General features: G+C 30.7%; 1 protein-coding gene across 1 annotated transcript in view; it reads left to right on the top strand.

The window, feature by feature from the left end:
• Window positions 1–125: 125 nt before the first annotated feature.
• Window positions 126–15,443, top strand: part of LOC148623052 (integrator complex subunit 3-like) — a 38,411-nt gene continuing 23,093 nt past the window's right edge. The window contains exons 1-13 of the mRNA XM_088573542.1: window positions 126–461; window positions 3,797–3,880; window positions 4,204–4,287; window positions 5,949–6,062; window positions 7,032–7,116; window positions 9,613–9,679; window positions 10,350–10,491; window positions 10,824–10,953; window positions 11,319–11,416; window positions 12,664–12,711; window positions 12,917–13,060; window positions 13,934–14,021; window positions 14,368–14,447. Of these exons, the coding sequence (XP_088429668.1) occupies window positions 384–461; window positions 3,797–3,880; window positions 4,204–4,287; window positions 5,949–6,062; window positions 7,032–7,116; window positions 9,613–9,679; window positions 10,350–10,491; window positions 10,824–10,953; window positions 11,319–11,416; window positions 12,664–12,711; window positions 12,917–13,060; window positions 13,934–14,021; window positions 14,368–14,447 (1,242 nt within the window). The 5' untranslated portion in view covers window positions 126–383. The remainder of the gene's footprint in view (window positions 462–3,796; window positions 3,881–4,203; window positions 4,288–5,948; window positions 6,063–7,031; window positions 7,117–9,612; window positions 9,680–10,349; window positions 10,492–10,823; window positions 10,954–11,318; window positions 11,417–12,663; window positions 12,712–12,916; window positions 13,061–13,933; window positions 14,022–14,367; window positions 14,448–15,443) is intronic.

Below are 15,443 nucleotides of genomic sequence, written 5' to 3'. Positions count from 1 at the left end.
TCATAATTCGTTAACTGTCTCCCTACAACAATGATTTAACTTGTTTCGATATAATTTGAGTGATCGTAGGGTGTATTACATCTTAATCGGGATCGAAGTACTCCTTTTAGAAATTAAATGGACTATAGATTACACTTCCGGTTATCCAAATAGAAAAGAGAAGAGAGTATTTTTCTTATTTTAAGCGCTTTGTGCACTTATACTTGCTGTTTCAGAATTTGTGGTACCTAGTTACTAAAAGAATCACAACTGTCATGTATTGTTTTGCAGTGTATCCGAGGTAGAAGCGGTTTATTTGTAATTTAGATTTACTTCATGTTTTAACAAGAGTTTTCTCCCTTATACCATGTTTTCATCACTTTTGACTGAATTTCAACTTACAGATGGAGACACAAAATAAATCCCAAGCTTCAAGACTAGTACAGTCGTCTGTGATCGAACCAAAGGATGAGTTGTGTGAGGTGTGTTATCATCATATACATATTCCTTTTTGTTTCTGTCACGGTGTGTGATACAGGTTCGGTCAGTTTGCCCTGAGTCTTGTTCACCCTAGTATCTGTTTGTCCAACTACTTTTTTTATTGCCATGATCATATATTTTCTGGGCTATTATTTAAGTAAGAGGAAGGAAATGTTATCCTGTTATTGGGATCTGTAATGTCTGCAATAAGAAGGGAAAAACATGTAAAAAACAAAATTTTTTGTTGTATGTGTATTTATATTTAACAAGTTGAAAGCATATTGTGCAGAATACTGTACTCAAGCAATTGTTATTTCTATATGTATGTTGAACATAATAGATTTCTACTTTCATTTATATGTTTTTGTGTGATCAAATAATTTAACCTTAATATTGAAAGTTAATTATTTTAAAAATGAATTTTTAAGAAAAGTATGGCATGGTTATGGTTGCAAGAAATTAATAATTTTCATTTAAATGTAATTCATTTTAATACAATGTTTTGTCATGTAAATGCATTTTTCATTCAGTTGGTGTAATTTCGTATTTGATTGCAATATTTTATTTAATTGATATAATTTTTGATTTGAATCGATTATACATTACATTGTGACATTATGAAGTAGTGGGAATTAGAGTAAATTCATGAACTGGAAACACCATTTAGTCCATATTGCATAATTTGCGTGGACCCTTATTATGTTAGATCCTTTCATGTTACCATTTTTGGTCTCCTCTTACATTCAACTGCCTTCAGAATCATAGTAAAAAGACAAATGGTCAAAACTTGCCTTACTAGTACAGATTTTATTCAAATTCATTTACTATTTAATTTTGCAATATTTAGAATGCTGAATTTTGTGAAAAATGGTTATCCTATTTAAAAGTTAATGAGCCTACAATATTGTCCGATCATTCCATTGGAAATATTTTTTTTCAAATAATTATTTGTTTGCACTAGTTTTAAAGTAAAAGATTCATATCACTTGATTTTAAAATGAGTAGGTTAAAGTCAAGGTTGTAATAACTAAGGTCTCACTAACCACTTCTAACGTTTCCATTACTTTACATGGTAAACAAGTAATTTTCAAAGTCTCACTGTGAAATGCACCTCTTAAAATATAGCCAGATTACCAATATCACTATACTGATTTTATGGGAAAATGGAAATAATGACCAGGAAAGGCAATTTTCCTCAAATTATGCATTTCTCTGAAATATGCCATAATTTGAATTATGGTCTCACTAACCACTTCTAACATTTCCATTACTTTACATGTTAAAAAAGTAATTTTCAAAGTCTCACTGTGAATTCCCAGGACAAATGACATCTTAAAGCTGCATACCGTTGCGAAGCTTGGAAAATAAGGCTTCCAAAATCATTAGGCTAATGGTACGATGATAGTAGAAATTCTTCACAAAATTTACTTGAATAAATAATACTGAAAATCCACATTTTTACCTGTTCTGCTAACTGACATCATGGAGGCATATTACTCACACATGTAAACAATATTCATACACTTTTGTAGTTAATTACATATATGATTTTAAAGTACACATTCTCAGCTTTATTTTGACTACTTTTAATCATAATACACACAAATAATGCACTTACAATGCATATGTCTAGGTTCAGTGTGTTTTTGGTACTACATAGGGGGGTGGCCATTTGACCCGGAAGTGGTTAGTGAGACCTAAATATACTTTTTTGACATTAAAATATTTTTTCTGTTTTTGGGACTACATATGTATTACTTAAGATCTCTGAACTAAATCATACCTCTAGGTTTCGTCCCACAAAAGGAAGGCTAAGATGAATTTTTTTTTATTTATGATCATTTTTTTGAACTGTGGGCAAGAAGTCTTAAAAAAAAATGTATAAATTGCTTATTTTTTGCAAGTTATCAAAGTTCTTTGTCACGTTCGCTTTAGTCAGAAACACTTACTGTTTCAAAAATTAAATCATAATCTAGATTTGTAGCTTATCAACCTGAACTATTATCCGTTATTGTCCCAGGGTTCCACCTATGTGGTCTGCACCTTTCAAATAACACTACCTGTTATTAACAGTCATTAAGCAACTTAATTAGAGATTTGTTCCTTAGGCTATCCAATAAACAAGTACTTCGGCAGCATTTTATACAAAAAAACGTAATATTTTGCATTCGGTTTGGTATAATTTCAATAGTTCGAGATTATGAGGTTGTGTTTCAAATTTTAATCGACTTAATTGATTATTTTTATCAAAATCTTCTCACATGATTTTCTGTGTTATTTGGTCTTTAATATAATTATGCTGCAAGTAGTCAAATAATAATCAAAACAGCTGACAGCAAGTTGAGAAAGAAAATTACACACACAAAAAAAAATGTTGTAACAAGAGTTACCCTTGTTTAATTGCAAACTTGAAAGTTTTGATATGAAATTTACTAAAGTTCTGTTTTGGTATACTTTTTATACCACTGCAAAAAAAATGCAGTTTTATGATATCATGCTGTAGTTGTCTGTAGACATGGGCTGCCCGGAATTTACTTGAGTGTAAAACATGTAGATCTTTATGATATTATACCACATACCATTCCACAAAAGGAATGTTTTAGGGAGTTGTGATTTAGCCTAGGATAAAAAGGGGGCCTGAAAAAAGCATTATCATGATATCCGAACATTGACATGAGTAAATGTGAACACAAGTTGTCATACAAAGGAAGGCTTGAAGGATTTGGGGGTTGTGACTTGAGCTGGTTATAAATGAAGGGCTAATATGTAGCCAGAAACAAGCATTTTTCTGATGTTTGGATAATAACTTGAGTAAAAGTGAATGGATCTTTTTGTATAGTACTACAAGGTGCAATATCACGAGCAGAGATTGATTTTGAGGGACGTGACTGGAACCATATAGGAATAAGGAGACTAATAGGAGCCACTTCAGTTATGGTCAAATTCTTATACTTTGTCAAATATTTAATCACAATTAAAGTTCGGAAGTGTATCAAGCTTGAATGGTGTGCTTAAATGTTCATGGTTGACCTTTTTGACTGTGCTCGTATCAAGCTGCATTCTGCAAAGCATTTAGTTTTTGATGATATTGAGGATACAAAACAGCAATTTTGGGTCAAAATGTATCCTGTTGTAACTAGTTTGAGTAACTTTGACTGGACTATAAAGATTTGAGTAATTATTTCTGACTTAATTTTTATTTACGGGATTACATGACATGTATTGTTTGTTAGATTCATAATTTTGTTGTTAAGCACTAATCTTAGATGCTACAAAATTTGGTATGCCATGAATGATAATGAAACCACAGTAAGTTAACTTTGAAATTTCATTTTAGAAAATAGAAAGATCTTACAATGTAATATGTGCTCTGACTGGTGGATTATCTGAAAGAGAGTCAAATGATGCTCTAAATACTCATGTAAGTAAAGATGTAAAATTCAGATATTATTATTGTGTGCTTTCAGGAAATTAATGAATTAATGGACTAATAATTTGAAGTACAATAAAGCCAAATTCGTCATAAGGACTAATTACAAAAGATATTGCAATTATATGCATATAGAGACTGTCTTTCTACATTGATTTTTTTCATTTCTTAAGTGTCATTTGAAATGGACCAAGCTCAAGGTAAAAATATATTAATTGAATTATATGTAGATTCTAATAGTCCCTGCCATTTAATATGAGGTCAATGTTTAATGTGTAATGTTTATTATTATGTTTTTGATCTTTGAACTATAGATAAGTAAAGGGGCGTACCAGTATGAAGAAGTTCAGGTTGGATTATGGTGTTCTATATTAGTAGATCCTAAATCTGCCGCCAGAGTGAGTCTTGTTATAATTCATGATACTTTTTTTTTATTTTGCCACCATGATACCGGTAAATGTCTGGGCATTACATTTTACTGCTGTCTGAGGCTCAGCCCTGATGTCTATAATGTCTCTTTGATTTATGTCTGTCCTGTAATTTTTTTATTTGCTTAAACTTCTGAACCCTTCATTGCAATGGCACAAAGTGTGTACTATACCTTCATTATTATGGGCTGTACTGTGTAAGACTTGTTTCAGTCGAGCATCTAATACTTGTTTACTGACCATTATAAGTTAGAGGAATGATGGGGGAAAATGCATCAGAAGATCATCAAATTAAGAACAATTTTAGTTGCAATGTTGCTGTTTTAATTTATGATTTTGGAAAAAAATCTGAATAAAGAGGGCATAGTATTGACACATGTATTTGGATTATGTAACTATGTTTTATTAAAAATCATTTTAAACATTCAAACTCACAAGGAAATTCATATGACAGTTACTTTCTTTGTGCTGCATCAAAAAGTATGGGCCCTAAGATTTTCCTATTCCCAGTCTGTGAACTTTTTTATCTGTAGGGAAAACAGTAGTATTTATTTTCCAATAGCCGACAATACTGACCTTTTCAAGTTTTTCAGTAATTTCTAATTAAAACTAGGACTCAAAAACCATTTTTTGTTGTAGTACTATCATTCAGAGATCGAAAAATTACCATGGGAATAGAGGTTGACCATCTTTTTTTTTTCAACCACCATCAAAAGTTTGAAGGTACTGGAAGTTTTGCATATTTTTGGTTCCGCACTCATTTGTAATATGCAGTCTTTTTAAAATTTCATAAACTGTGCATTTTTAAGGATAAAAAAATAAACTTTTTTTTTTTTTAAACTTTATCCTTTAAGAATCTGACAGAGAAAAATCATCATTACAAACTTTGTCAGTACACCAATCTGTCCTTTCAAAGTTCTACTTCCTTTCATCTGAATAGGGTACATGATTGGTCAACCTAATGTAGGGAAATAAATACTACTATTTTCCCTGTATTGCTTCAGTTTTCACTGTGCTTGAAAGATTTGGTTAGGTCAGGGTACATGGTGACTTGTTAGTCAATAGGCTTGTTTTGCTTTTTTTATCTTCAATAAGTTTCAGAGTATACAGTTTATAGATTCAGCTTTTCTGCAATGAAAATCAAATTAGCTTCTGTAAAAAAAAAACAGGATTGGAAAATTGTGTTTAAATTAATAGAAGCAATTGGGATTATATGAAGTTGGTCTGTCTTCTGTTTGTTGAACTCTTCAATTGAGTCATACTTTAGTCTGAAGAAGTTGTTCCACCAACCCTTATAAATTCCCCTCGTCTGTCAGAATTGTCAGAATTGCATTTTTTGGCTAATACTTTTAAAAAATTTTAAGAATTATATTCAGATAATTGACAACTGTAATAATGAATTATTGAAAAATAAAGGCTATATTTACCTGTGATGGCCAATACCTTATAGAATATATGCTGTTATATAAAATTATACTTGGTCCATTTGAGTGAAGCCAGGTAATTAGAGTCTCTGTCTTAAAAAGTTTTTAGCATGTGGCTTCTCCTTGTGTCAAATTTTATCATGTTATATTAGTATTTTTGTGCAGCCTCCTATTTACTCAGAATGAATACCTGTTATCTGTTAACAGAGCTACCGAGATCTTACACTACTTAGTCGTGATGGGATGACTATAGCACTTACCAAGACCAACCAGCTGATATTTGAGAGATGGCTTAAATTACTAGACAGTTCAAAACAACAGGTTGTTAATGCTTGTCAGAATATACTTAAGCTACTGATATTTAAGTTTCCATAATGTAAACACATTAATTTTTGCATTGCTAATTTCACGGATTCTGTGATGTGGAGATATTCACAGATTTCAATTTTCAAATTTTAACAAAAAATTGTAAGATAGGGTTAAAAATCAATTTTGCTGACACTTCTGTCTAGTCTTTTGTTTTGTTTTGTTTTTTTGTTCACCCGAAAATAGCAAAATGTAGTACTTCACAAAAATTAAGATATTTACAGTTTTTAAATTGAACCTGGGTGAATGAATTATACCGATGTAAACAAAGTTTTGGAAGTATATAGAAATAATGATTTATTTGTTTGTTTGCTTGTCCATCTTTTTACTTCCACATAACTGTTCAAGGAGTTTAAATGAACTTTTTTAGGAAGGATAGACATATGTAAATGTGATGAAGAGGTAGTTTTACATGTTAAAACCTAAAATACTTGACTCCTCTTTATCTGCTTAATTGGTTTTAATGAAAATTAATAGGAAGACCAGACCCCTTATGAATTTCTGTGCTAATATACAATATATTTACCTGTACTCCTTACAAAAAAGCTAGAAATTGTTTCAAGGTTACAGGATGAAGATGAAGGGCACATTGTCAAATATTTAAAATATTTTAGAGATAGTGACAATTTATGTTGCCCTAATTATATATGTTTATTGTAATTGGTGTTTCTTCAGCTGTATAGGAAGAGAATGTTCCGATAATACCAAGTCAGCCCCCCCCCCCACCCCCACCCCCCCAAAAAAAAAGAGAAAAAGTGATGCTTTTTAAATTCAATAGCTGACTTATTATATTATTGCTAAATATAAAACTTAAAACTACAAAACACTGAAGTTAAGTTTTATTGGAGTTTATGCAGCTATTGTAAAATCAGTTACAAAATTATTTGAATATGTAAAATATTAGCTTTTGTGTTATAATTGCAGATCATTTGGTTCTGTAAAGAGTTGGTTAAGAACACTGTAAATGGAGCTGAGAGTGTATGTTCAAGTCTCATCAGACAAATGGCTGGTAAGTTGTGTAGCTTTTTTAATTTTTTATTGGCTGTCAAATATCAAAATTTTACTGAACCATAGAGCTTTGTATTTCAATTTATGTAAATATATCTAACAGCTACTTTATTTATTGTTCAAACATAGCGTAGTGTTTTTATACATATTGAAGATACACATCTATAATTATAGATGAATATGATTTTTACTTGTTGAGTTTAGCCATTTTTTAGCAGTATATGTATATTAGGTGGTTTTTTTATTTACTTATTGATATGCATATATTAGGAAAATTATGTACTGACTTATAAGATGTTATCTATAATTACAGGTGAAATGGAAGAAAATATGAAATTCCAAAAATTCTGTTTTATGAAAAGGTCATTATTGTCATTTTGTAACTGAGAAATAATTGCCTGAAATGAGCACATTTATTGAATACATCAATGATTAAAACAATAGTATCAAACATGTTTTTTACATCGTTCATATGCCAAAAATTAAATTTTGGTTCATGTTAAGGATTTTTTTTTCAGGGTTGTTTTTTAGGCAATTTTTCTCTTAATTGGACTTGAAAAAGCTCAAATAAATGTATATATAAATTTTGATACCATATAAATGTACTGTATCACACAAAAGCTTGTTTAAACTTCATTATTTAAAAAAATTACAATAATGTGTGATATAGAAGAAAATAAAAAATTCTGAAAATTTTTTTACGATTTTTTAATATGATTTTACCCACAAAGGGAAAATCTAAGCACTTGAATTAATCTGATATGTTGGATATATCATTATCTTAATTATGAATGCCTTAAATATAAATTTTACAGTGTCAGTATGCTGTTATGAGAAATTTGTTTGATACTGAGACCAGGTTTCTAGGGGCAGGGATAATATTTCAACTCTTTTTTTTAAATTCTTTAATGAAAATTAGGTTTTCTTGGTTTAATTATGTAGGACATTGAATTATCTATTGAATGATACCAAATTTGAGATGTGTGGGTAAAGCAGTAATTTGTAAAGTTAAATTTATGCGACTTTTTATGAGAAAATCAAAAATGCAATTTTTTTGTAATTTTTGATAAGTTCTAACCTTGAAAGTTGCCACAAGTTATCAAAAGAAGCCAGAAGTAATCAGTTGGTAATGGTACTTAATATATCAAAGAAGCCATTTTTACTGAAGCATACAATATAAATAAAACAACAATAAAATGGATTTTTGCCTCAGCATGTTACAAAAAGTGACAACAACATACAAAAATGTTTCAGTTAATATTTTGGGGACAATTCATAACTGGAAGGTATAAGGGTACATGAAAATCATTTTTGGTTGATGCGTGTGTGGGGTGCTCATACTCAGGGGTCACGCTGGGCTTTGCCAATGTCGCAATTTGCGATTTTTTATTTTATCTGGCGACAAAAATAGCCAGTTGGCGATTTTCTTGACGCCTAGGTTTTGTATATTAAAATTGACAGGAAGTCTATCAGCTGGTCAGAGTTAATTGACCATGACCAATTTATGACTGAAGGCAATTAAAGGTAGTTAAACCAGGCGACCGTAACTTATATCCTCATGGAAGGTGTCAATCAAATGTAAACATATTATTGAGCCAATCAAAACTCTTATCTGGTCAAAGCTAAACACAATAAAGGCACATGGCTACATACAGGTTTCACAGCCCTGTTTAACCATGTAATACATTCGGAAACAGACTTACCTAATAACAGAATAAATTAAATCCAATTAAAAATGATTATCTCATCAGGAAATGTCTCAAAACACTTCGAAATGAAAGAATTGATATAAGAAAATGGATGACATTTGTTTACCCTTTTGCATGTGACTTCTTTGGCGGGAAAATCGGTAAACAAATAGAATGGGGATTCCGGAAATTTAATTAAAGAAATGCTATTCAGATATCAAGATAATTAAACAGGGACTCAATTAATGGCCCATGGTACAAAATGTAGTTTGCTAGAAATTTTATCACTTGAAAAAAAAAGTTTGTTAAAAATATTTTAAAAAAAAGCAAATTATATTGTAAGGTAAATTGGACCATTAAGGACAAAGGTGAACAAAAATGTTTTAAAATCAGGGACTAAATGAGAATAGTAATATAAAGTCCTTGATAGAAGTAAAATACCTGTTTCTGGAGTACTACTTTAGTATTTTATGCATATGAAAGTGACAGACTAGAGCAAAAAACCTGCTTTGTACATGCATCAAGAGTGAATCTTGGGTACATTATGTCATGAATGGAGAGGTTTTTTTAAATAATTCATCAGTGGACTTAATATTGTTACAATATTTTTAAAAAAAGTGTTTCTTTTTTTGGCACCCTTTGGCTCTTATTTATGAAAATTGGCGACAAAAAATAGCAGCTGGCAATTTTTCTGGCGACAGAATTTTGGGAGCCCCTGATACTAATATGGTAGTTCCATCAGGCAGGCTTTAAAATAGTTTTTCTGATGTGCGATAGTATTTTAATTTTATTTTCCTCTGTTTTTTCAGGTGGTGATGTATCGGCAAAGAATATTTGGCTGGTTGAGTCCTGCTTAGATATATTCTCAGAATATAGGTATGACATGTTGTTATGTGTGCAACACTTTCTTTTTATATAGATGGCAAATTCAATAATTGTTTTCAATCTATTGTTTTGACTGTTGAACTATTATCTGACAATAATTGTTCAGTTTTTTTTCCATGAGATAGAGTTGGATTCAAAATTAAAACTTCTGTTTCATTGGAAATTTTAAAGACATAGTCTGATTATGATACTAATGGTACATGTTTTGTCTTCTGTCTTTCCCATTTGAAGAAACTAGTGACATTTGGATTAATACATTCATCAATTGTTCATATAAATTGATTTTTGTCAGATAACTTCAGTTCAGTAATTGTAATGAAACTTGCACAAGTGAAGCTGGAGTTTTCAAGAAAGACACCTATCAGTAATAAGGTCAGCCAGTCAAAGATCATGGCCTCCTATACTTAAAGGAGAATCTGGAGAAGAGAACTGCCCTTGTTATTATTTAATGATCATTTTTACAGGATGGGGGCATGAGTTTTTCTTTTTGAAGAACTTGTTTTGACAAGTTCCCCCAGCTGTGCTCTATGAAATGAGTTTATTTTACAGGACTTGGTTATACAAGTTCCCCCATCTATGCTCTATGAAATGAGTTTATTTTACAGGACTTGGTTATACAAGTTCCCCCATCTATGCTCCATGAAATGAGTTTATTTTACAGGACTTGGCTAGACAAGTTCCCCCAACTGTGCTCCATGGTAGTCTACACATATTTAAGACTGACAATGGACCACACATCACCAATGTTAGTCAATCTTAGGAAGAGAGAAGTTGATCTCTGTGTATCATTACTGAGGGAAAAGGTATTACATATTTAATTTTATGTTCCTAATTGCTTATGTTCCTAGAACATTTGTATTGATATTTTTTCCAAATTATGGGGATTAGTTTTGGTTATCACATTCAGTTATAATAATGCTTATTTCTATGACTCTATTGTCTATTTATTGTTTTTTTTTTGTTACAATCTACTTTTGCCATTATGTTTTTTTGATTTTTAAATGTATGTGGTTAACATTTAAACAGGAAATGAAATTTTCGTAAGTAATATTTTACTAGATCCAAGGAAAGTTTAGGGTAAAATCAATCTATTGTTTTGACTGTTGAACTATTATCTGACATATAATGATTACAGTGGACAGACTGTGCTGTTATTGGTCGAGATTTGGTACGGTTATTACAGTATGTTGCTAGGATACCAGAAGTTGAAGGTTTATGGAAGGATATGTTGAGTAACCCATCATCCATCAGTCCACATTACACAGGTTAATTAAGTATTCTTTCAATCTTTATATATACAAGTCAAAGTTCTGTTCCTTGATTTTACATTTCATAAGGTTATGATATTATATGTTATATATTTATTGATAATTCCTTGTTAGATATATTTGTTACCCATTCTATTACATTCAAACTTTACAATTATAACTTGATTGTTAATGTACAAAATTGCATCTTTGAAATAGAACTTAGAATCCTCTAAGTAAGTTTCATCATATGTCTGTACAATCATAGTATTTTCAATATTGAACAAGATACTCTGTAAAATTTTAACATTTTGAGTTAAAATGAAATTTTGTATAATACAAAATCTAGAGTGAATCATATTACCAGGCGGTATTTTGTGCAGGTTTGCCCCAACTGATGCAGACCAGAACATCGAAGAAGTTTCTGATCAGTCGTCTCACTCCTGACATGGAAAATAAACTTGTTTTTCTCATAACTAAGGTTTGTTTTTATATTGAAATTAATTGATAGATTTTCGTCCCCACCCACCCCTCGAAAATAATCTTGCCCTGATATTTTTATTTTTTCAAATTTTCGATTTCCAGATTTTTAGCATGTCCACGTTTAGTGCTTTATTGGTTTCAGAGTGTTAATTACACTTCCTTCTAACAAAAAAATGGTGTTTACGATGCTCCGCTTTGTTGTCAGTATAAATAGGGAGTAGCTGATATGGCAAAGGTCCTGACTTGGTACAGGCATTTCAAACTAAATGGTGGGTGAAATCTAGGTTTTCCATCGTGCCACACCTCCCTCTTCAATTGCAGTGTGAATATACTGATGGTAATTAAATAGCATGCTGTAGTGTCATAAGCGATAAATCAGTGGTCACATCAGCACAAAGAATAATTTACAAAAGCAATTGTTACTCACTGTTTTAGAAAGTGAAAATGTGAATGACAGATAAATGACTCGGATGTTCAACCTGGTAACATTCAAGTGTTGTGCTGTTGGAAGCCACATTAAACAATAAGCGTCCCCTGTGATTGCTTGTTATACTGTAAACAAAAGTTGACTTAGGGATACTATGTTATTTAACATCAGTTTGTACCAGAATGAAGTTAGTAGCAATGACAAAATACTTTTTTTTAAAGAAGAAAAAAAAACAGGATTTATTAATTTTAATCTGGAAAAAAGCAGGAGTTTTGATTGCTGAATGGATGTATCAGAGAAAAATTCCAAGTTATAGGAATTGAAATCACTTTAGTCTTTATATAACTGTATTAAATATCTGTGATGTGAGCATGTATCAACAAAGTAAATTGATACTATCAATTTCCTTCTCAAAATAGCTTCAATTCAGCAATTCATTATATCCAAAACACAGACAAGTTACGATAACAATTCTTTTTAGACCCTCAAACCACAAACATTTATACTATAAAAATAAATGAAATAACATTATGTAAAACAATTCCAAGTTTTATGAAAAAAAACTTTATTACAAGGTCCTCCTGAATGTTATTTACCTGATGTTTCAAAATTAGTTCCTGTAATGACCACTTCAATAGAGAAGGTTTGGTACATGTTATATTAGATGTAATGTATTACTTTTGTCAGTGATAAAGTATTGATATTAAACATGGATGTATTTAAAAAAAGTTAATGCTTTTACCTGTAATACATTACATTATTAGTTTACTACATTTTTTTTATTTATTTAATGTCTATTTGTAATGCTTTCATTGTAGGTGAAATTTGGTCAGCAGAAAAGATATCAAGACTGGTTTCAAAGACAGGTGACATCTTTCTACCAGATAGATACTGTACATGTTTCTTAATTTACGTTTCCTGATTAACGTCTTGTTGGTTTAAACCTTTGTTTTTTATACTTAAAAAACAAATATATGGGTTATTTAAAAAGATGAAAAAACAAATTATAAGTTGATTATGGCTTTGTACTTTTGGCATTTTAAATCATACAATAATCTTTGATTTTTACAGTACTTGTCAACCCCTGAGAGCCAATCATTACGTTGTGATCTGATACGCTACATTTGTGCTGTATTCCATCCACCTAATGAACTGCTTTGTTCAGACATTATCCCTCGCTGGGCTGTTATTGGTTGGTTGCTGACAACGTGCACGGTAAATATTTTCCAAGACCCAAGTAACGACTTTGTTGAGATTAGTCACACTACAGTTAAAATATTTTGAAAATTTTTTGAATTATGAATGTATTAATAGATCGTTTACAATTTAACATTTTAAACCAAATGGTTCATTGTTTCTTACAATCTTTTCAAAGTGTTCTGCTTTTATATTATAAGTAAATGTTCCAAAACATTACTGACTTAATGCCACAACAATGTTGAAATAAAATTTGGTACATAAAGTATGCTGTGTATTAAAGCTATGGTACATAAAGTATGCTGTGTATTAAAGCTATGGTACATAAAGTATGCTGTGGTACATAAAGTATGCTGTGTATAAAGCTATGGTACATAAAGTATGCTGAGTATTAAAGCTATGGTACATTAAGTATGCTGTGTATTAAAGCTATGGTACATAAAGTATGCTGTGTATTAAAGCTATGGTACATAAGTTATGCAGTATATTAAAGCTATGGTACATGAAGTATGCAGTATATTAAAGCTATGGTACATAAAGTATGCTGTGTATTAAAGCTATGGTACATAAGTTATGCAGTATATTAAAGCTATGGTACATAAAGTATGCTGAGTATTAAAGCTATGGTACATAAAGTATGCTGTGTATTAAAGCTATGGTACATGAGGTATGATGTGTATTAAAGCTATGGTACATAAAGTATACTGTGTATTAAAGCTATGGTAAAGTATGCTGTGTATTAAAGCTATAGTAAAGTATGCTGTGTATTAAAGCTATAGTAAAGTATGCTGTGTATTAAAGTATGGTACATATGCTGTGTTGTCATACTGAGTAGACTTGTTGTCATACTGAGTAGACTAGTTGTCAACTGTTTTTTTTTCTATTTTACAGTCTAATGTTGCAGCAACCAATGCTAAACTTGCCCTGTTTTATGATTGGTTGTTTTTTGAACCAGAAAGAGACAGTATCATGAATATTGGTAATTAATTATAGGCATCATGTATCAGTTTTATTATCCACCTTTCTGTTTATTTCCTTTATGACTAAACCATTTTCTAGCATACAGAGTTATCTTCCCCTTTGTGATATGAAAAACAAATGACTTGTTACTGTTTCTGTTATAACACAATTCTGACTATGGATAGTGGATGTTGTACCATTATAACATGTTGGAAACAATGTACTAAAAGCTAAGTACAAGGTACATTAAATAGAAAGTATTAATATCTACAAAATCATTCTTCATCAGAAGTAATTATTATTGTGATGTTAATCATTTTGATTTCTAATTATAGTTGTTATTTTAATTACATACTTCCTTTCAGAACCAGCTATATTAGTGATGTATCATTCCATCCGACCCCACCCTGCTATAACTGCTACCTTGTTGGATTTTCTTTGTCGGGTAAGTACAATGTTCAAATGGTTTGTGTCATGGAAAGGAAAAAAATGTATACATTTGTCTTCTTGTTAATACTTCAATTCAACCAATATGCCTCATAAACTTAGCTTTATTTATAGTATTTTGTTGTTATTTTTTGTCTTTATTTTTGTCCTCTCTAAATATAACAATTTTATTCATTTCTGCATTTTCTCCTTTAAATTTATGAATGTTTATAGTTTTAAAACAAATTGAATGCAAAATAACAAGGAGAGTTTACATAACTTTTTAAAGAAACAAAAATAATGTCAGGAATATTTGAAAATCTAACTCAACTAGTGAAAGAGAATTAAAAGTACTTATAATACTTACTTTATGAGAGTTGTATATTGCAGTCAATTTTTATCCTATTCACTTTTGTTTCACCCTCAGAAGGTAAAAGTCCAGAATTTATAATAGGTTGCAACGTAATTAAATATGAATTGTCGGTTTAAAACATACAGTCGAACTTCACTCGCTCAAACTCGGATTGCTCAAACACCCAGGATTTCTCAAACACAATTGAAAGTACCCAAAATTTTCTCCTATATAATCAATATAAATAATCCTGGATTTCTCGAACTTCAATTTCTCGACCACTCGATGGACTAGTCAGTCTATTTGGTAATAAGTCTTAGAGAATATCCCTCACTAACTAGAACTCGTCAGCCATTTTGTCAGCTTGGGTAGTAAAAGGTGTGAAAAACTGAAACTCTATCATTAATCAGTGTCATTTTAGTTATTTACCGGTAATATTTAATTCATCACTAATTATGTAGTTTTGATTCTTAAATACTGATTGAAGTTCGAGAATGTTCCAAAGTAGGTTTGATGAAAGCATGAAAGAAAATCGGAAGAAAACAAATTATTGACCAAGAAACTCGAACTCTGAAGGTTTTTAAAACCGAACACAGCATTTTTGATGTCCACAATTCAGCATAATCTTCCGAAAGCGAATGAAAAAGACCCAAAGACTAACAC

The sequence above is a fragment of the Perna viridis genome, chromosome 3 (genome assembly GCF_037379345.1).
Source record: "Perna viridis isolate PV_CMFRI_1.1 ecotype Kerala chromosome 3, ASM3737934v1, whole genome shotgun sequence".
NCBI classification, from domain to species: Eukaryota; Metazoa; Mollusca; class Bivalvia; order Mytilida; family Mytilidae; genus Perna; species Perna viridis.
Note: the sequence above shows the minus strand (reverse complement) of the source record. Positions and strands in the feature narration are given on the sequence as shown.